Raw genomic sequence first — 23,471 nt, forward strand, 5'->3', positions numbered from 1 at the left:
TGTCTTGGTCAAATCAAAACAAAACAAAAAAAAATCATTCAAACCAGTTGTTATGCTGAACAGACAAGTCTCTTCAACAAAAATAGCCATTCCGATTAATTTGTGTACAAATATCCTTTAATATATTTCTGTCACTGGTCACATTTCATTTGGATTTGCTAATTTTTAAAAGCAACTTTATGAATATCACCTATACATAATATTAGTAGCACTAATAACAGCAGGGTCTTTATCCACAAGGTTTGAGAATACAGTTACCTCAAAATCTCTCACGGCCTACATTACGCATTGCAGAAGCTTGATGCTGTGAATGCAGAGAGCCATTCTATTCTCACTGTCCCATTATCTTTTCTGTATTGTATTAACTTAAAATTATTTGTGTGACCATTTGATTAATACCCATTTTCTCACTAGACCGTACACTCCATGAGTGTAGAGATAATGTCTGTTTTGCTCACCTTTGTCCCCAGTGTTTTAGCACTACGTTTGGGAAAAATAGATGCCAATCAACAGACTAACGGATGCAACCTTGGATAGAAAATTTTAATTAACCGCAGGCTTTATAAACCATTTGCACAAGCTCTAGGTCAGACACTATTGCATACAAATAATGTCTCTGCGGAAAAGTTTAAGGCAAAACCACTCTCACACTGTTGGAGAACACTACTATAAGTTATATCATCTATGAAAACTAAAAAGCACAATAAATACAGCCCTCAAGTTAGCCTTAAATTGGCCAAAGTATAGAATGTTTTTCCATCCCTAATTTATGCAATTTTATCACTGCGATCTATTTTTTTTCTGGAAAGCCAAGCCAGATTTCTGGCTTTTCAAATTGCACTTCATAAGCTCCTAGCTAACACACAACAGGTTTGTCATGAGTTACCAAGTAATGAGATTCGACATCAAGCAATATGGATAACACCATACCACATCTTAAAAATACCTTTTTATGAAGCATACAAAAGGATAACATGATGCAGATTTTTCTGGCTTGCTTGAGGGGTACCTTCAACCAAATCACTTTCTGTAAGCTAAAATAAATGGAGAATATCTCACAGTTGATCTGTGTACATCCTGTGTGATGCTCATTACAGCTGTTACAGAATAGATGAGTCAAAACCATACCCATATTCAGAAACTAGAATAGTTTACAGATATGATATAATAAAATAAAAATTTGAAAATATTTTGTTTTACAATATTTCAATTAAGTGATACAGTTTTGATTTCTCATTCTGTTATACCTCGTAGCTTGTTTAATGAAAGACAAAGAAAATTAATACACTTTTTGGAAGAAAACTTATATACTAAGCTTTCTTATTCAATGTATAAGCCTATAGCCTCAAGGGCCTGGAATAAAGACATTTACAGAGGCTATAATGTTAAGTATGTGCTATTAGCAAATTTACTAATTTTTTTCATTTGCATTATTGTAGGAGGGTAATAAAATACATTAGGTTGCCCTTAATGCATCCTCAGTGACTTGGAAAATTCATGTTTCTATTCTCATGTAGGACTTTGTTGAAAGTGCAATCTCTCCTGCATATAACTACCATATCACCCATAAACATTAAGATGTATACCAGGTTTTTAGGAAAAGCCTTATTTCTCTTACTTCAGGAAGCTTTGAAAGGATTCTTCATACATGAGAAGTTGAAATCTATTACTTTGTCTATCTTTTTTGTTCTCAAATGGCTCTCAGTAAGGATCAAGCACTGCCCAGCAGGGCTGTTCTCTGATTCTTAGAACGTTACAACAGAATTCATGTTACAAGAGAATTAGCTAATATGTCTTCTTAACATCTAGAGAAATCCATCGTATAACATAATCAAGCATGTCTATTAAATCCAAGGCACTATACATTTTCACTAGGATCTGATTGTGTTTCTTTGTTTATTAACTTTATTAACTAAAGTCCACACTTTGTTCAGATTTCCTTAGTTTTACCTAATGTTCTTTTCTTTTCTTTTTTTTTTTTTTTTTGGTCCAGTATCCCATCCATAACATAATATTTACACATTATATACCCTTAGGCTACTCTTCTTTTTTTGATGATCTTGACATTTTTGAGGAGTACTCATCAAATTATTTGTTGAATACCCCCTACATTGAGATTTTTCTGATATTTTTGACATGATTAGACAGGGGTTATATACATTAAGGAGGTAAAGTTACTCTCTTTTCTCCCTTCCAACAATGCACTCTTTAGAAAGAAGATACTATGTGCAGCCTATGCTTAAGGAGTTGGGAGTTATACTCCATGTCCTTTATGTGGAACATCTATATAAATTATTTTAAATTCTGCACAGAAGATTTGTTCACTGGGACTTGAACAAGAGAATTTTAAACCAATCCTCCTCTAAACACTAACAAACGAGGCAGCCCTTAGAAAGCCCAACTTAGCTTTGTTGGGTACAGTTTGTAAAGAAAACATTAAAAATTTAAATAGATGTAATTTGTAAACATATGCTATGTTTCAGACTTCATTAGGCGCTTAGTGAATTTTGTCTCGTATCTTCACCATAACAACCTTTTGAAAAAAGCATTACTATTCTCATTTCATAACATGCAGAAATTTGAAGCTCAGAGGGGTAAAATAACCTGCTCAATTCACACCTACAGTCCATCAAATGCTGAAAGCTAAACTATGTACATGCACATGCACACACATACATACACACACACACACACACACACACACACACACAGGCATTATATATTATGAAACAACACCTTCCCATATATAACAAAGACAGGAAGTATTTCATAGACTGGTTTGTCTTCTTTTAAAAAAGAGAGTTGGTTAAGTGGATATTTCCAATTCTAATTTTTCCCCATTAATTTTCCTCATCAAGAATGTAAGTGACTTCCCTATCCCCACTACCACTACACTAGCACTGGCCATCCCCTGGTTTGAAGTGTTCAATTCTCTAGGGGGTGTGGTCATTTGAGTGAATAAGCTTCATGATATAAAGTCATGAGAATGTAAGAGAAATATGTGTCAACTTCCCAATTAGCATATTTTATTTCTAGGCATAAATATGAGTTTGCTTAACTGTCCACATGTTCCATGTTACAAAACCATTATTCTTGCTCAGCAAACATGGAATTTCTATGTTTTTACAGAACAAGACTTTTACTCAAACATTTTACCTGAAACCTGCATGACAAGCAGGGCACACATATTTTTTATATTAACCAGGAAGGAATATCTCTGTGTTGTACCATCATGAAATGCACCATAAGGCATGATCCACTTGGTAAGTGCTAAAGAGCACTACACATTTTATTATTACAAAATGTATGTGCTTACAAATATAAAATGACCCAGTTGAAAACACGAAGTTGAGCTCAGGTCATTTAAGATACACACACACACACACACACACACACACACACACACACACGTCAGCAAATATCTCTCAATATACCTTAATACTTCTCTGATCAGATTCTTCACTGAAATGGCTAATGCCTTTATTTTTAAAATGGAACCATGAAGTTTTATTTTTTAGTGGGATTCACTTAATTTTCAAGGATCAAACAGACTTAAAAGAATCCAATCATTCCTTTATGTAAGTTTGTATATAATACAAATAGAATAGTGTAGTATGTATCCTGCCTGATAGTACAAATGGAGTTTTAAGTGGTTGGAAGCTTCAATATAAGGCTCATTTACCTTAGGCTTAATAAACAATTTGACTTGACTCCTTAACACATTCTATACTATAAAACCTGTAAATGTGTGGGGTACAACAAGGAATGGAAAGTAGAATGGGGCTCTTTACCTCTACCTGAATTAAGAAATTTTAAAGCACCCTAGGATTGTCCTTTCCTCCTCTCATTTGAAAAGGTAGAAATGGAGTCAATCATGTCTTATGTGGTACTGAGAATTACTCTTGAGGCACCTGGGTGGTTCAGTCGGTTAAGCATCTAACTCTTGATTTTTGCTCAGATCGTGATCTCCACAGTTGGTGAGTTCGAGCCCAGCATAAGGCCCTGTGCTGACAGCATGGAGCCCACTTGGGATTCTCTCTCTCCTCTCTCTCTGTCCCTCCCGTGCTTGACTTTCTCAAAATAAATAAAAATAAACACTAAAAAAAGAGAGAAAATTACTCTTAAAGTCATCTGAAGTTAACAGCTCCACATGACACAAATACAGAAACATTTTGTCATAATTTAACATTTTTTCCACAGTACTTAACTGCCTGAATAAAGCATTTTTGTAATGTTCCCAGTTCTAAAATATCAGTGTTATCTTTGATGAAGACTTCTGTTTTATTTTTCTTGACCTAAGTACTATTATGATAGTCCCCTCAGAAGTTGACCTGTTCCCTAATTCTCTAGCTGCTTTCTCCAGCCTTTCATCTGTTTACTTCATCACCTTATTACTTCAGGCAAGTATTAGAGCTGCACAGGCCACTCTCCCTGCAATCCCAACTCTGGTCATTCATCCTTTCATTAAGCAACTGCAGCATCCAAAACCATTTTCTCACCATTATTACTGTATTACTATTTATGTCCTTTAAAAATTTGACAGTAAGTTTCTATTACTGTGTCCCTTCCTACCAAATTCCACTGCTTAAGAGTGAGTTGCAGGGTCACAATACTTATCATACTTACTTATTAATAAGTATCACATCTACTTATCAATTTATCCATCCAACCAACCATCTTTACATCTATCCATTTATCTAATACTATATGGAGTACGGGCAGGAGGGATGCAAGGAATTTGCTAAGGCATAGAACACACAAAGTGAAGGAAGAAGAGTAAATCATGATAGTGTAATATAACTTCTAGGATTTAGATATGGCTGAAACATAGAGAACCATGGAGAAAATTGTGAGAGATGAGATTAAAGGCCAGTTTAAGTAAGCCACAGTGTTTGAACCCCAGTCTGAGGGTATTTTGGAGCCATTGTTGAATTTTAATCATGCGAATGGCATGATTGGGTTTTGACTTCTGGAAAAGCTCTGGTGCCCAGTGCAGTTTGTCCTGGGACAGATATTAAAATCTTGCGAAGTAATTTCATATGTATCATATGTATAACTTCTGTAATCTTTCTTTCATACGTCTTCCTGCTCTTGTTGCTACATCAGATCCTAGAACATTTAATCTTGAGTTTATATTCTACAAAACTAGGTCACCCATTCACCGTCTGTTTTATAACTTACCTTTCTGTAAATAAAAGCCTTTAAAATCTACTACTTCCTCTGAATTAAAAAAAAAAAAATCAGCTGAGGATTATGGACTACCCCAACCCAATTTCTATGTGTAATTCACCATTTTCAGAGCTTTCAACATTAATTTCTTCACAAAAGCAGAGAAAAAAGGGAAGAAAGAAGTGAAAATTGGTATGAAATGAATAAGTGACCACCCTATGATTAAAGTGGATTCAGAACTGGTCTTATACGTAGGCAGCTGCTTGGGTTGAGGGGAGGATGTGAAGTTATTGAAACCCTATCCAAAATATTTCTTGTAGGTTTCCTTTACCTACAGATTCTGCTACTATTTTTAAAGGCCCATCCATATTTATCTTGGCCTGAGAAGTAAGTGATGGAAATTTTAACCTGGTTAATTTCCCATCATCTCCACTTCACTTGACCTCAGTCTAGATATACCTATTTTTCTTTAAAAAATAAAACTTACATTACTTTGATGACAAAAGGGGCACATGTTCATATCATACAATAAACACAATATGCATACAAGAGAAAACAAAAATATTCAACTGCACCATTAAAAACAAATCAACACAAATGTTTTGGATGTGTTTCCTGTCAATGGTTTTATGCATATACTTACAAATACACACCCACCTCTCCACCCACTCTCATCACACAAAGTCAAGTCTGTAATGTGTATGGAGTTTTCCAAAATGAGGACAATAACAGTGTCTACGTACAGGGTTGCAAGGATCATATAAACTAACACCTTTAAACTGTCTGTCCCAGGGTTGGTATATACAAAATGCTAAAAATATTAGCTAATATTTTTCATGGTTATAATTATTCAGGTACACTAATATATTCACTTAAAATTTTGTGGGCATTTTCTCTTGTCAAAATATGATTTTTTAACAAATGTAGTTGTGATGTCACTGAAGACATGGCTTTTCATTAGACAATCCTGGGTTGGGGTGTCTGCTGGTTCTACTCTTTACTGCTTGTGGGAGATAATGCATGATTTCCTCATCTGAAGCTGTGAATAATACTGCTTATCTTTCAAAAAAATTTTTTTAGGGTTAAAGATTATGGGTCTATGAAATCATAGTAAATACCAAATAAATAACAATATTTGTTTCTAATGTTCCTGCTACGATAGCTGTAATGAGTATATTCATATATATTGCTTTTTCCTTCTTTTGAATTATTTCCTTGGGAATGATTCCCAGAAGTAGGATTACTGAGTCGAGGGTTATAAACAATAGTTATGTTCTTTATATTTACTGTTATGTTGTTTTCCATAAGTTTCAACCAATATATAATGTAATAAGCAAAGCACTTTATATATTCAAGGAATGTTCCTATACCTGTTTCATTCAAGTCCACATCCTCTGCTCATCAGTTAAGAAGAAGAGAATCTGGGATGGATTTTTATTGCAGGAATTCCAAGCCACTGGGAATTGAACAGATGCTGCTAACTCATTTGACATTTAGGAGACCACCAGTCAGCCGTGCTCAAGAACAGCTTTCAGAAACATCTGGATTTAAACTTACAGCCTAATCATGACAGGTTAAGTAGTAAATAGTTATAAAATAGCTTCATGCCTTGAGTCTCAAAAATCTGAATTCACTGAGATTTTTACAATTTTTAGATAGAAAAATTCAAATAATGTAAGCATTAAGACTCACATAAACTATACAGTATATCATTTTGGTATTACGGTTGACTTGGAATTTAGGAAGGCTCAGAGGATTTTTACAAATACTATTTTGAAGGTAAGAAAAATCCTTACAAATAATTATTTTACTCAAAGGAGCACTTTACTCAAAGGAAACTATCTTTGTGCAGTCTTCAAGTTACATTTATTGAATTTTAATTTATGTGAACCTGAAGTAGTTTACAAGAATAGAGAAAGGTAGTAAAAATATTGGCTTAAAAACCAACATTTATGACATTCTACTTATGTCATGAGCCTTAATTAAATGCCAGCCTCTGGAAGGCAGAGTTCATGTCTGATATATTGTTCTTCAATGATTACCATAGAATAAGTACCATAGTAAACCCTTGCATGTATGCCTATGGAAATAGTGACTAATCCAGTCACTATTATTGCATTAATATATTACCTCCAAATTCAGTGGCTTGTAACAACCATTCCATTATGCTCATTAGGCTCACAGACTCTATGGGTCAGGATTTCAGACAAGGCACAGTGGGAATGGGTTGTTTCTGCTCCATGATGCCTGGGACTTTAACTTCACATCTGGAGGTAATGGGAGTAAGCAGGGGTTGGAATCACCTGAAGGCTCATTCACTCATATGTCTACAGCCTGAGATGGAATGACTCAAAAATGGCGATCTGTTAACCAGAGCACCTACACGTGGCCTCTCTATGTGGCTTGACTTCCTCACAATATGGTGACCTCAAGGTAGATGGAATTCTAACATGGCAGCCCAAGGCTCCAAGCATGAATATTGTAATGAACAACATGGAAACTTAATTGCCTTTTATGACCCAGACAGATTCAAAGAGAAGGGAATTAATTCTTTATGAGACAATGACATGCAAGATACTTTACTATTTATATGATATATTACTATATATGCATAAAATACTACTATAACCATTTTTGGAAAACACAACCAATAATTACATTCTAGTGCTGTTTTCCATTTGACTTCTACTCTTCCACTGTGTTAAATTTGTATTTTCTTTGAATAGTTTTAGTACCCAAACATGGTGGGGAGTTTTTGGTTCTAAATTTAAAAACTGTAAGTGGTTTTTCAAACTACACCTTCCTAAAAGATTCTGATACACCCTACTGAATGGACAGGTAGAAATGATTGCCCAGTAATCATAAAAGAACCAATCACACATTAATCTCATTTCCACAGGGGATATTTTGTATCTGAACATAAGAGAAATTCTCAAAATATTTGGTGAATTATTTAAAATACAAGCAATTTAATAGGCTTATAGAGTTTGTTTGAATGTTTTAGTTGCTTCTGATATATTTTTGGCCATGACTTTAAAAATTAGATACAGTGGAAGATATTTCATAATAGTAGAATAATATATAGGGATATTTTATGCTTAAGATAACTAATTTCCATAGTGATCTTTTCCCCCTACAAACTGCATAAGTTTAATTTGTGAACTCAAAGTATGTAAGCTTTGGTCCCATACGAAACAAAATGATCACAAAATAGTTTTCCTTTCTCTCTGACCTGGAGGCTGCTTAGCTCCTATATATACTCAATCTCAGTTAAGAGTTTTCTTGAGTATTGAGTGTGGGATTTCTACTTTCACTGTCAACTTTAATCATTTATTTGAATGTTTCCTTCGTTCATCAGTTTATCTTGATTGTCAGTAAAAGATAATGACAGTTCTACTTTCACAGTGCTTATTAATTTTCTGTTCTTTTTTCTAAGCATACATCTTGGATCAAGATTACTTTTATATCCTGAAGAACTAAACTAAAATAAAATAAAGACACATATGGCACATGGTCATTTTCCCAAAAATATTATAAAAGAACCTAATTCATTAATGTTGAAGTGTTAAATAATCTCCCTTATTGACTATATTTTTTCCTATTTGGTCTTTAACCAAAAGAAATACAACCTATACCTACACTGTAGTGTTTGTAAGTAAAAATGCAGATAAACTAGTTTAAAATATCACCTTTATTTGTATACTCATATCTGTGTAACATCAACTGTGTAAGTAACTCATTATTTGAAAAAGAATGTAAAAACAACAAATAGTTATTTGCCTCTGACATGCTTTCGGTTTAAATAAAAATTTGCATCTGGTCAGGAAGAGTGCTAAGAAATAATTCTCCTAAGAATACTAGTTTTCTTAGAGCATTTCTTACACATGTTTGGTGAATTATTCCAATCCCTAAAGAAGATTATTTATTCTGAATATATTCTCCAAAAACTTAGAGGAAAACATCATTCATTTGAACCTCTTCTTACTCTCCATCAATCAAAATTTGTTTTAATTTGTGAAGGAAAAGTGAAAGAAGCATGAACAATAAAGAGCTTTAGATATAGCCACTCAGAATTTCTGAGTTCAGATTTTACACTTGTGTCAAAGTAAATATATAACCTTTTAAAAATCATTTGATTTCACTGAACCTCAGTTTATCTATAAAATGGAGATGGTGATACCTACTATTTATAAAAATGTGCTTATCTGTTTGGATGATGATACTGCTTAATGAAGGTGGACTTATTAATACCCTATTTGTTACTCAATACCTGTCTTCAAATAGAATGTCATTTTCATACTTGCTTTGTGGACAAAATATCTGACATCCATTGCCCTCTTTGAGATACACTGACATATTCCATTCACAAAGCAATCGTAATTTCACTGGCAGGAGATGGGATTATGCTAAATGGATGAGATAAATCACATCATAATCATGTGTCCACCTAAAATACAAACTATATCACTAAATATAGGAGGTCAATTCCCAGCTTCTATTAATATGTATTTGCTATTTTGTCAGCTTTTTTTTCTTTCCTTTTCTTTTTCTTGTCAGCTGACTCTTTTTTTTAAATTTTTTTCAACGTTTTTTATTTATTTTTGGGGCAGAGAGAGACAGAGCATGAACGGGGAGGGGCAGAGAGAGAGGGAGACACAGAATCAGAAACAGGCTCCAGGCTCCGAGCCATCAGCCCAGAGCCTGATGCGGGGCTCGAACTCACAGACCGCGAGATCGTGACCTGGCTGAAGTCGGACGCTTAACCGACTGCGCCACCCAGGCGCCCCTTGTCAGCTGACTCTTGAGAGGAGATGAAAGGTATCAAACATGGTAGATGAAATATTAGAAATATGGAGGGGATGAAATATTAGAAATACAGAGGGGATAAAGAAAGAAACCCTTAAAATTAAGAAAGTTTTATACTCCTTAACTTAATAGTTTCCTGCAAATTGGGAAAAGGTCCTTGTTATTAAACATTAACACTAATCTTTCAGACCATTTCACTGACCAAAAGTTGCCCCTAAACAATCTAAGCACCACAGCATGCATTTACTCATGTATATATCCTACCAATAGCTATGGAGCACCAACAACATGGATGTGCCCCACACTGCCGATCGTCAACATTCCATGGAGAACTGAGGTCAAGAAGTAGATACACATTGAATTTTTTTCTTCCTTAATGTGTTTTAATCTCTCCTATTATGCAAAGGTGGATGAAAAGAATACCTGAATTCTACTTTGCCCCCATCCTGTCTTGTCCTCTCTCTTCTTTGGGACTACTTGAAAAAGAATGAACAGAAGGGAGTTAGTCTGGAGTCTTTCTACCTCATGTGCTTGATAGTTACAAAAAGCTACAACTCTCAAAGCCCAAGCATCTGAGTGGTCAGGCCTCCAAGATCAGGAAAAAAAGAGGAAGAACCATCACAACTCTCTGCAAGTAGCAGTGTTTTGGCCTTGGACCAAAATACCAGAAATATTTTAATTAATAGGGACAGTGATAAATAAAATAGGAAGTGAGATAAGAGGCCATTGCCTGAGAAAAGAAGGCTTTTCTTCTCATTTTTACAACTCTTTTGAATGACCCACAAAAAAAAGTGCATGCAAATAATATTTTAAGTTCCAGGATGTGCTTTTGCTTTTCCAAGAAGGATTGTCCACAGATAAATCTAAGAGGGAGGTCATTAAATGGAACGGAAGATATATAGAATAGACAGCTTCACCCCATGTAAAGCAATTGTAAGCCCTTCTTTGTGTTTTAAGTTTTTAGATAACTAGTCAGATTCAATTAAGCTCTGTAACTTCAAGAAATGGTGCTTCTAAGGAGATAGGCAGAAGGGACTATAGACGTGGGATTCCTGGTCTGTTAACAGACCTGGGGGAGGCTAGAGAGAATTGGGCTATTGTGCTTCAATCAGCAGCAATAACCTATGTGTCACAGTCAATTTAACCACGGAGCTTTAGAGTTAGGATGTGGACAAATGACTGAAACAGTACTTGAGAAAGGGGCGAACACGTTTTTGTATGAAAGCATTAAGGGTTTAGGTGCAAAGACTACTACAGAAAAAAAATTTTTTTAACAGACTTAAGGTTTGAAGATTGACAAGAAGGGACACGGCAAAAGTTGCTATAGCTAATCCCACAGTTGGTTAAGATCATAGGTCACGGAGCCAAACTGCCTGGAATTGGAGGCTGACCCCCCACCACTTAGCCACTAAGTAAACTTGGACAAGTTACTTCCCTTCACTGTGCCTTAACTTGCTAATTTGCTATGTGGGAAAATTATAATACCATCTACCTCACCCTGGCTTTTGAAGGTATTCAATAGATTAATACATGTAAAGTCCTTCCAAATGGCTTGATAGTTGGTAAAAGGGTTCAACATTTAACTATTACTATAACCCAGAACTGCCCCCAAGGAATAACTAATATTTACTTAACATTTGCCATGTGAGAGAACTTATGCAAGGTAATTTAGGTAAATTAACTTTACTCCTAGCAATCAGCCTATAATGTAGGTACTGTTATTACCTCAAGTTTACTAATAATACAAATGAGGCACAGAGAAGTTAAGAAAGTTGCCCAAGGCCACATAGCAAGGAAGTAGTATTGTCAAAATTCAAATCCAGGCAGTCTGGCTTTAGGTACAACACACTTCATCACTGCATAGCTCTCTCTTTGACATAGAAAAAACAGTGGACACAAACAATGCGTTTACTATCTATTTTAGTGGTTTAGGCTTCTCAACAACAGTGGCTGTAGTGGATTCATCACTGTCTCCCAGTACCCAGCAGACCACCTTGTGGATATTTGATTAGATAACTGGCTAACTGGCTGCCTGTCCTTTGTGAATAGCAGGTGTTTAGTTCTATGACTTATGCCTGTATTCTGAAATCCCACAACAGAACTCACTGCCGTCTCTTATGGAGCAGTCCTCTGGACACTGCTATAGTCCCACGATCCCTCACTGTGCCCCCAACCCCCAATAAAGGGACAGTCACTGGAAAACTTGTTCATTCACCCTCTCTCTTGCCCATCCTCTTTCCTGCACTTCCACGCCATGGCTGCCAGTACAAGAAGCATCACATAGGACTTATGGAAATAATGCCAGAGAAGAGACGGGGGATGAAAAGGAAAGTCAGGCCAGGAATGAGTTCCTTTTAGTCCTTTTGTCCTTCCTGCTCAAAGGACTGCCCCCATCACATATCTTTTCTGGTTTCAAGTCCCAGAAGTCTCCCCACTACAGAATGAGAAGTAGGAGTTTGGAAAAAAGTAGGCCATTGGAAAGCCAGAAAAAATTATTAGGATTCTCATTTCTAACATAATAAGAAAGTTAATAATAAATTCATATAAGGCTTCACTTTGGAGCCCTCACTCCTCAGTATATCAAATGGCCGTGTATTATTCATCTCCTAAAAAAAGAGAACAAGCTCATCAGGGCCAATACAATTAAAGATGTCACCTTCAGATGATTGTCCTCTCTTAGCACATTGTGATATGTTGCAGCTTAGGTGTATTTGGAAAGTGGATTTAAGTTTGGTTTTATCTAATCTTAAGTAAATTAACCTTCTCAGTCAGGATAAATGGCTTAAATTATACCAAATAATCTTACTTGCATTTTATTAATGTTTCAGCACAAATGAATATGAAATTGGCAATTCTGAGATTCCTTTTCCTGCTATCATATACTAGAAGTAAAAACAAAGGTAAGCTAAGTTGACCTAACAGGAATTATTGAAAATTCTGAAAATATGTAAATGCCTACTTAAAATTCAGATCTCCTTTCACTATCCTTAACAATGAATTCTATTCTAAGTGAATATTGTAGTTTGAGATATTAGGTATTTTCAGTGTAATTCATGTTCCGAAATTTAAGATAAGTAAATGTAAACTATCATGCATTTGGATAATTCAGGAAATAGATAAGTTATACAATCTGCTATTAATTGTCCAAGAGTTATCTATTATCTTAACATATTTTGGTCATGTTAGGTATGGGTGGGCCTCAACATTCTCAGAGTCAAGAACAACCTGTATTTTTGTAACTTACACATTAACATTCTTTTTTTTAAATGTTTATTTATTTATTTTGAGAGAGAGAAAGGGAGAGACAGAGAGAGAGAGAAAGCAGGGGATGGGCAGAGAGAGAAGGAGAGAGAGAATCCCAAGCAGACTCTGTGCTGTCAGCACAGACACCTGCAGGGGGCTTTATCTCACTAACTGAGAGATCATGACCTGAGCTGAAATCAAGAGTCGGACACTAAACCGAATGAGCCACCCAGGTGCCCTCACATTGATAATCTTAACCTGGCTTTGTAGATGGCAGAGTTGGACATTCTTACGCTAACTTGTCAAAAAAGATTCAAACTATCAAACATTATGTTTCTTCCTGTCTGCCAGTAGACTGGTTTTGGCAGCTTTACCTCACTAATATTTGATTATTTGGAAGTTTGATTGCAGTCATTCTGAAACTATATTCCTTTGAACATACAGGATCCCCTGATGAATGCCTCTGGGGGAGGAGCTGAGGAAGAGGGTCCAGGCAGGATCTCACTTTGGTTCCCTTCTAGCCCATCTATTTGCATCTAGATTATATATGAAGCTTCTACCTAATAATTTGCTTGGAAACGGGGTTCCACTGCTAAGAAGTATTTGGAATTTATCAGGTCATTTGTTCAAAAATAGTAAACCTTCAGTATATTATTCACATTTTAAAGTTATAAATATTCAATTTATTCAATAAGTTATTCATTTATTCAATAAGTATTAAAACTAATGATTATTATAGCTCTGTTCTTATTATTTAAAAGCTGGGTAAAATTGGAAAACAAAGAGAAGACTAGTGATTTAGTAATAAGGATACAATTCTCACGTCTTATATCTGTGCAGTTGAGATAAGGTGGATGCAAAGTCTGCTGGGTGTAGCAAACCTTTAGCCACAATAAATATCCACTGTATTTTAATATAGTCAATTACATATAAACAGTGAAGAGTGAAGAGAAGAACAGTGTTAAAACGTTTTACAAAATCTTGGGATTATCTCTAAAGGTTTAGTAGCAAAATGCACTTTGGAGTTTTAAAATATTTATTCATTCTCTGAGAATGGAAACCCTCTAATAATCTTTAGGGTCAAGTACTATGATTCAACTCATTCAGGTTTCATGATCCTAATGAGTTAGAACGATACATGTAACTAAATTTTCAAACAGACCACCTTTCAAAATTATCATCAGCAATTCCACAGAAATATACAGTAAGTTTACATATTTTATACCAGTGAGTTTGGTCGCTTCCATGTACACATTACTGTTTCAAGATATTCACATCTTATTTGCATATTACTAGTATTTCAGCTACTGACTTACTTTAGGTACAGCTTGATACTTACGCTAATTTGCATGCCCTTTCAATAATTCAATACAAACTTAGGAACTACATGCCAATGCAGACCCGTAATAAGTAACCTGTAGCCATGTAGCATGTATATACAAGTAACATTTATTATATTTGCTATACTCTATATTCTCCAGTACTTATCACTAAATATGCAAACGTCCAAATATGTTATTGATTAAATTATTAGCTGCCAGTAGGGTTATGCTGGGCTTTATGTTTTATACCATTTTCTCTGTTAAATATTACCTTTTCATATGTTTGAAGGAAGAAGTCAGGTCATTTGGCTAGGTAACCTAGACCAAACAAACTCAAAAACCTCTTACTTCTGCTATTTCTGTGTAAGAATTCGAGAAAAGTATTTGGTACAGAGTCTCAAAATATAAAGAAAAGATAATCCTTGGAGTGCTTCATTCTTCAGAAACCTCTTTGATAAGGGAGGGGGCATATCTTTTGTACACTTTGTAAAGAGATTTAAACACTAAGAGGCCCTCCCTTCTATGACCATGGGGCCAGAACCAAAGGAGGTTTGGAACTTCCCAACTTCACAGCAAACGATAATCTTGTATTGGAACAAAAGGGGAGGATGACTCAGAATGTAATTAGGGTTGTGCATCTAAGCAAATGGTATTAAAAAAAGAAAAGAAGACAAATCTCAGGAAAAGGATGCTGTTTCTACACAGAGACAAGGCCATGGCAGAATGAAAACAAAACCTCCTCAAGTAGCAAGTTATAGCATAGCAGCTGATAAACCTCTGTAAATTATGCCTAAACAACCCACTTGTTGCTCCTCCCCTCCCATCATCTACACAAATGGGAATACTTGTAATGCTTATACCTAAAGCAAATGATAGAGGGAGGAAAGGTTTCTAAATAAATTGAACCTAAGAGGCTGAGCTGAAGCCCCAGTGCCATGAAAACAGAATGCCTCTGATGTTTTGTCAACATTCTTGCTGATGCCACAACCAACAGGTTGAAACAAGTACATAAAGCAAAGAACCCTGGCACCAAGGCCTGGTAAACCCAGATGCTGGTGATCTGCATTGTTATTCAGGTGCTTTTTCTGTTCTAACATGTATTTGATTTTGGAATATTTCTCTGTCCACATAATGATGGGCAGAGGAAAGGAAAGACATGAAATTTCCTTGCCTGGAACTCCTCTAAAATGTCACCTCACAGCATGTCCAGATACCAAGCCAAGAAATGGCTTACTCAGGCTCTCTGCCAACTGGCATGGACCTAAAGATTATTTGACCTCCTGGAGGGCGATCTTTTTCCCACACAACAAACTTCACAATTTACCTTGCAATGGTCCCAATATTAATACCATATTCCTTTTGTGGTATAGGACAGGGGTCGGGAAACTTTCTGTAAAGGACTGGATATTAAATGTTAGCATCTGTGGTCTCTGTTGCAACCCCTCAACTCTGCCTTTGTAAGAAGAAAGCAGCCATAGACATTACATAAACAAATGGGTGTGGCTTGGTTTCAATAAAATTTTATTTACAAATGCATAGACAATTACATTAAGGAATGGGTGTGGTTTTATTTCAATAAAACTTTATTTACAAACACAGGTGGCAGTCAGGATTTAGTTCAAGGGCCATAGTTTGCTGATCCTTGATTTAAATGATGGAAATTCAGAAGATTAAAATTTCTCCTAGTACATAGTTAGATGGGTATCACAGGGAATATAGTTGAGTGTTTCATTTTCATACAAATATTTAATTATAGCCCAAATCTACTCATGGAATTCATTCATTTCTCTATTCATTAAAAAAAAAAAAAAGTGTTCTTTCCAACTATGTTCCAGGTATTGTCCTAGAAAAGTAGATCTGCTATAAAAAATAACAGACGAAATAATAAATAAAAACTAGTGAACAAGACAGGCACAGTCTCTACCTCATAGAGTGTAAGGTTCAGGAGAATATCTTTTGCAAATATTTATTGAAGGTCTACTATGTGTTGTGTATATAGGTATACTACAGAGAATAAGACAGACAAGGACCTCTTCTGGCATTTACATTATAGGTAGAGGGAGAAAAAATAAATAAGGTGACAAACAACAAGCAATAAGAGGTCATGCTGTGCCACAAAGAAATAATACAGCATTATATGCCAAAAAGTCACTTAGTAGAATTCAGGAAGGTGGTAGGTAATAGTGCTCAGAAAAGACTTTCCAAGAAGATGACTTCCGAGCAAAGACCTGAATAAAAAGAAAGAGCCATCCATGCCAATATCTGGAGGAAGAATTTTCCTAGATAAGTAAATAGCATGTAAAGTCCCTGAGACAGAAATAAACTGGCCTTTTATAGAAATAACAAGAAGGCTAATGTCATTTGAGTAACTGGAATAAGGGAAATGTTGTAAATGATGAATCTAGAGGGGAATATGGGGGCAGATCATATATAGCCTCAATGTAAAGAATTTGCATTTTAGTCTTACATAATGAAAAACTGTAGGAAAATTTTAAGGAAAAGAATGATACATTCATATTCATTTCAGATCACATTGAACCAATAATTCCATATGAGATTGGTGCTACTTAAAAAAGGCTTCTGTGAAATGGCATGGTCAGGGGTAAAGAACAGTTGCAATCACCCATAGTAAAGGACCTACTTGCCCTGGTTCAAAAATCCTGCAATCTGCCAAGGCAGACAGTTTGAGAAGAGGCTTGTTTCTTCCTACAGAGAAATCCAAAAGACTATGATAGCTCCAACTGCCTAACTTCTAGGACTCAGAAAGGTTTTTCTGTCTTCTTGGATCTTTTGATTCTAAAATATAACAAGCAACAAATAAAACCTAACTATTCACTGAAAAGTTAATACAGGGGAAGACTCTCTACTTGGCTTGAAAACCAAGAGCTGATCTTAGATGAAGTTGGTAGGGACATTTCTACAACTGGATTTAAAAGACAATTAATTATTCCTTTAAACTTTCTTGGCAAGTGCTACTTTTTCCCATCTTAGTGCATAAATTATATATGCATATTTTCTTCAAGTTTAGTGGCAATTTTTTAAAAACATACTTATCAATTGTCCACTCATTTCACACATTCAGGAAGCACCCCTACAAGTGCAAATAAAACACAGAACATCCCCTCTGGCTTATTTTGCATAGTCATGAGCCACCAAAACAATGCACAGATGGGCGGTCATTTCCAATTACATAGATTCATATATGCACATATTATACGCAAATATATGTCATTATTGTATGCAGTAAATTGTTGCCTACTGGCCTGGAAGTCCAAAATTATTTTTTCCCCAAAGGAAGGTCTAACTGACCCTCAAGTAAACTAGCACAAAGGATTTAAGCAAACTTTAGCCTCTAAAAGCAGTTACAAGCTCTCCTAATTTTCATTATTTTATTCTAGCACCACACACTGGAGCACCTGATGTCTTTTATTTAATATTAGGATGGTAACAGAGATATTGTTCAAACCCTTAAAAAACATTTCAGATATATATGGGTAAAGAACTATTCACTACACTCAAGGGGACTCATACTCTGAGTCGGAAAACAGCCTCAAAACAAATAATGAAAACGACAGGAAGTGCAGTGCTAGCATGACACATGCAATGAACGTATTATGACAACATGGGAGAACTCAGCCTGGGAGGAGAAGTGGAGCGCAGGTACATGTCCTAGAGAAACTGGCAACAAAACTGACTCGAAGAATAATTAAGTGGACAAGATGGAGGGAAGGTACAAGTTTTTGAGATCCTAGATCACTGGCTAAATACAATTTGGATAATTAGTAACCACTTACTCCAGACTCAATATCGTTTTGATTAATATCAAGACAAAAGTAATTGTAGGATGTAGTGCTTGCCTAAATGACAACTTACAATCTTGTTAGGGAGGTAAAGGGTACACCCAAAACAAATTGTTAATAGTACATGGTAAAGTATAGATTGCAACACATAGACAATGCATCCATTTATTCATTCAACAAATATTTACTGTCTGTCTGCAAAGGACTGTATACTGTTTTAGGCCCTGGGGATATGGCAGTAGGCGAATACACAAAGTCTCACGGACGTCACATTCTAGTGGATATTAATATGGGTTAATATTGGTAATATAGGAGTTTCAAAAAGATGATTATAATTCTCTGAAACAAAGAATGTAAGTAGAGGATGTTATTAGTCAAAAATTGCTGTCAATAGAAACATTTAGCCAAGTGTTCCAGTAAAACCTTCTCACTTATTAAAATATTTTGGATGGCAATTCATACCTACATTTTCTACTAATAATCATCAATTCATCAATTTTATCTAATGTAAAATATTTGCAGTAGCTAGACCCTTGTTCTCTGTTACAAGGTATGTTTTTTTACTCAATTTATACTTTCAACAACAACAACAGAAAGACATCATTTGGCGAAGGCAAAAGACATATACGTATACGTATACATATTAGTGAACTTCTGGGATACAGGAGATAATTCAATAATTCAAGAAGCACAAGACATAGTGACATTAAACAGTAGACATTTCTCTGTCAAAGAAAGGTAGAAAGGAATCAAATGAGAGTGGCAAAGTCACAAAGGCCATTTGTACTTACTGTTAATATCCCAAGACCTGGTCATCTCAGGTATTGGGTACGGTTTGCTCATAATTCTGAAAAGAACTATACAATTGAAGAGAGTTGAATCTAGATACACAGCCCAGGTGTTTTACCCAATGAAAGGGTGATTTTTGAGCTTATTATTTATATTGCTCTTCCCCATCTGACAAGTGAAAATAATGCTAGCAACCTAACTCACAATTGGTGTTAATTGACAGGTTACTATGTAAAGTTGATCTCCTTGAATGAAATCCATCATATCAAGAGACAAGTGTCAAAACAGTTCCAACACTTATGGTAAGCGACACATCATTTGCCCCCTCGCATACCTTATTTCTCATCTTGTTCAATGGCAAGACCAGAAATGAGGTGTGAGAGTGTAAGTAACAGCCAATGTCTTGTGAAGAATATTTGTAAAAGAATCCAGTTTACCAAACTTCATGGAAGGTATCAGATTAACATAAATTATCATCTGTCTGCATCTAGCATTTTGGAACACACATTCTACATCAAAAACTTTCCTGGTAGTGATGCCATGAGCTGCATAATAATCACCATGCTTTGATTAATTATTTTGCTAAATGGATGATTTAATTGCATTTACACTGATAACCTCAGTTTCTGCACTGCATTGCTTTTTATCCTAACACAACTATTCGGAATCAAAATAGAAGTAGTACAACTTGCAGTATTAAGCATACTAGTTACAGTAAAAAGATTTCCATTTGAATTATCAAAATAAATACATTACAAGAAATTTAGAACCTGAAGTAAAAAAATCCTCTAATTAAGGGAAACTTGAGAGAGCTTTTTAACAAGTCCTTTGCTGAAAGAATTTATTTGGTTTCTTGATCCTCCTACCAATCGCATTAACAATGACAAAAGATATGCAAATTTAAGCAGACAATAGTCAAGCCAAATGCTCTGACTCATACCAACAGGGACATTTTCAGCATATAATCAGCTCAATTCACGTTAGCAAGGGTCAATGTAACCAAAGAATATTTGCATAGTTATGCTTGGCCATAATCTGAAAACTATGCCATAATCATTGACCAAGAACAATGCAAACAAAAATCAAATTTATTTCACACAATAAATTAACATATGAAACATGTGCATGACATAAGCCCAATAGAATCACATATTTACCTTATTGCTGCTGAATCATTGCATAGCAACAAAAAATATGCATTACTATGTCTGAATCACCATTCTGACTCTATGTTTTACATAAACAAAATATTACATTTTTGGTAGAATAGCTTGAGTGGGACAATTTGGGACTAAATTTCCCTCCCAGCCCCTTCAAATTATCCAGACTAATTTTAATGATTGAATTCTCATTAAAAACTAGATGGATGCTATAATGAGAATAGTAATAAGCAATTTAACCAAATTAATTTGTTTACTATTAAAATATATTTTGCTAAAGATAAAACAGATATCCTATTACAAACTACTGCTACAATTAGTGCTTGAAATTTAAACTACAATTATCAAAAGGGTGCAGAATTTGGTTTGCTTTCTATTCTTCCGCCCCTATTGATCTTTTTCACCTGTAGTCTACAATAGGAAGATTAACTACAATTCCAGGTTTGGAAACTCTGAAACTACCCAGTTTCAGTTAACTTGTCAAATAAAGTATCAGTGATCTTAGTTCAGTCCCTAGTGGACAAAAGTAGAATAACTATTACTCGCATGATTCAGCAGGCAGTGCTCTAAGTGAGCGTGACAACTCGGGGGAAAACAGAGCATTTGTCGTTCGCCCATCTTCTTAAAGTGTTTGCTCTGTTAAAAGACTAATTTAAAGAAGACTGGACTGGCTATGTTCCTACCTATATGCACCAAATGAATTTTTAGCAAAGATCTCCAGGAGAGAAGAATTTTCACAAATGTGATATTGCCACCCTTCTACTGACATAGTTGAATACTCTTGTTATCTGCTGTTTACCTGTTACACAAACGGAGAGCAAAGAAAGAAGGAGCTGCAGAAAGTATGTTCATATTTTAACAGACATATTTTCAACAAAAACTTCTAAATGGTTTCTAGAGAAAAACTGAATAAAATGTGCATTTTGATTTTTATAAATTGGGATTAACTGCATATTCAACATTACCATTCATCTGGATACTTCCTGCATGGCACTGTGGTTACCACAATGTCCTGAGAAAAGAGGTATTTCAGGACTATAGCAAAGCCTACACGTGCTCAGCTCCAATTTGCAGGTGCACGCTCTGAAAACAGCAACCACCAGCTCAATCTCTCCTTTCCCACTGGGCAAACAACCTCTTCCTGAGGAGTTCACATTAAAATTTATCTTCAGGATTTTCAGGGATGGAAAAAATATATGACATAAATCTGTCCTCTACTATTCTATTACTTGCTAAAATTAATTGTCTTTATATACTTACACAATTTCTCCAACCAAATATCATACTTTACACTTACTCTCATTTCATACTAACTTTACTAGAGGTTGAGAAAAACAAGTATTTGGTGACGATTCCTCACCCTAGCTGCACAAAATTCCTGGTGTGAAACTGATTTGATTCTAAATTAGTATTGTCATTATTTTCTTTTTTCACCAACTTTCTCAAGACACACAAGGCTTTTTGTTTTTTTTTCCAAGTTGGGCTTTGACAGAAAAATCAAGCTAAATTTTAAATAAGAGGAAACCAGAAACGTCATAAAATGTGCCACTGCTAGGCACATAAACGGGTTGCCACCCTACCTTCACAGGCTTGCACAACAAGCCTGAAAACCTTGGCTCACCCATGAAGTCACTGGGAGCCAGCCGGCTTGCATTTGCAAACACTGCCTCCCTCCCACCCCCACCCCTGAGCAAAAGGTAAACACGCAAATGCCCCCCTAAGGAACTCTAAGTCAGCTGCAGTGCAGAACGGAAAAGGCTCTGTGCAATTAGAAACTGAAAGCAATCACTTACTTTTTGCAGCCACTGAGTATAATTTTCCATCACATGCTCCAGATGTTGAAGTTTCTGGGAAGAGAAATCCGGTTCCACGTGTGGAGCATCTCTCTGCAGAGCGTTTGTGCTGTACTGGTCTGTCGTACTCTCACGACAATTCCCGTCGTGTTCTGGAAGAATGAAAGTGTAGGCACACTGCCCATGCTGAATCCGGTTATATCTTCTCCCACCGTTTTCTGGACTTCGCCGCTGGTTGCTGCACCCTATGTGAGTCAGAATGGCAGCGAGGAAAGCAAAGGAAAGGAAAACTGTCATTGTACTGCCAGTTCTCTCCTTCTGTGCCTCTCGCAAAAACTTGCTCCTTTCTTCTGACCTTTAAACTAGTCTTTATTTTAGGTAAAACTGCTTGTTTGTTTGACTTTATCCCCCTCAGAGAAAACTTTTGAAAAAGAATCACAGAAAACTAGCCATTTGTTAGCTTTGTTCTAAAATGTTAGTTTTTTTTTTTTTTATTTCACTATAATGGTAGTTTCCTTGAGATATTTATTGCATAGTAGCTGAGATTTATTGTTTCCTCTCTGTGTGACCGTTCAGCGTGGAGCCTGCCTGAGTCAGCTGCGTGTACATATTCTAGACCCTTTCCCCTACCCTATCTGCAGCAGATCTGCTATTTTCTCCCAGACCTCAGTGAGTTTTATTAAGGTTGCACATCCAAGCCGAGCTGGAAGCAGGCAGCCTTTCACAAGATGACTTGACAGGAATGCATGAGTGTGCCCCTATGCTAAGGGTGGCTGATGGCTTGGAGCAGCGGATCGTCTTACAAATTGGCTAGATGCGCACGACCTCGATCATGTACAGCCCTCCCGCCCCCTTCCGCAGACAATTGCCTCCAGCCTTTAGAAGATCCCGGGCAAATCAATAAATAGAGCAGTCCACCTTAATACACTTTTGCTGTGCATGCTGACCTACTAAAACCTAGCAAACTAGCACTAGGTTTTTAAAGTTAGTATATAATCGGGGAACTCTAAGAAGAAACATTAGCATAATGTCCAGTAAAATAATTTTTGATAATGAATGATGTCTGTATAAATATTTTACAAAATTATCCTTGACTCTGGGAAAAAGAATTTAAAAACATTTTTAGAGATGGTATTCTCTCCTTGTATTCACTCAGACTTTTAGGAGTTGGAGACAGTTATCAGGGAGGGTCAAATTAGCAAAACAAATTTTCATAACTTGTCAAAGGAATGTAGATAGCATGTGCATATTAAGCAGAATAATCTGAGTATTTAGATTTCTGAGATAAGAATTTTAAATGAAACTATACCCCTGATCAGAACGCAGCCCTGTGTGCTCTGTGTATACAAATTGAGCAACTTTCTTACAAAAACAGTGTGGTTACAATTT

The 23,471-nt window shown here is 35.8% G+C and overlaps 1 protein-coding gene across 5 annotated transcripts in view; it reads right to left on the reverse strand.

Moving 5' to 3' along the window:
* Nucleotides 1-22,880, reverse strand: part of ANGPT1 (angiopoietin 1) — a 243,604-nt gene extending 220,724 nt beyond the window's left edge. The window contains exons 1-2 of one of the 5 annotated variants that reach the window (XM_058698836.1): nucleotides 22,713-22,880; nucleotides 22,083-22,327 (exon numbers count right to left, since the gene is read on the reverse strand). In XM_058698836.1, the coding sequence (XP_058554819.1) occupies nucleotides 22,083-22,112 (30 nt within the window). In that variant the 5' untranslated portion in view covers nucleotides 22,113-22,327; nucleotides 22,713-22,880. Of the gene's footprint in view, nucleotides 1-22,082 lie in introns of all 5 variants that reach the window. The other 4 variants (XM_058698837.1, XM_058698834.1, XM_058698835.1 and 1 more) reach the window with 4 other exon arrangements.
* Nucleotides 22,881-23,471: the final 591 nt, after the last annotated feature.

This window comes from Neofelis nebulosa, chromosome 14 (genome assembly GCF_028018385.1).
Source record: "Neofelis nebulosa isolate mNeoNeb1 chromosome 14, mNeoNeb1.pri, whole genome shotgun sequence".
Lineage (NCBI taxonomy): Eukaryota > Metazoa > Chordata > Mammalia > Carnivora > Felidae > Neofelis > Neofelis nebulosa.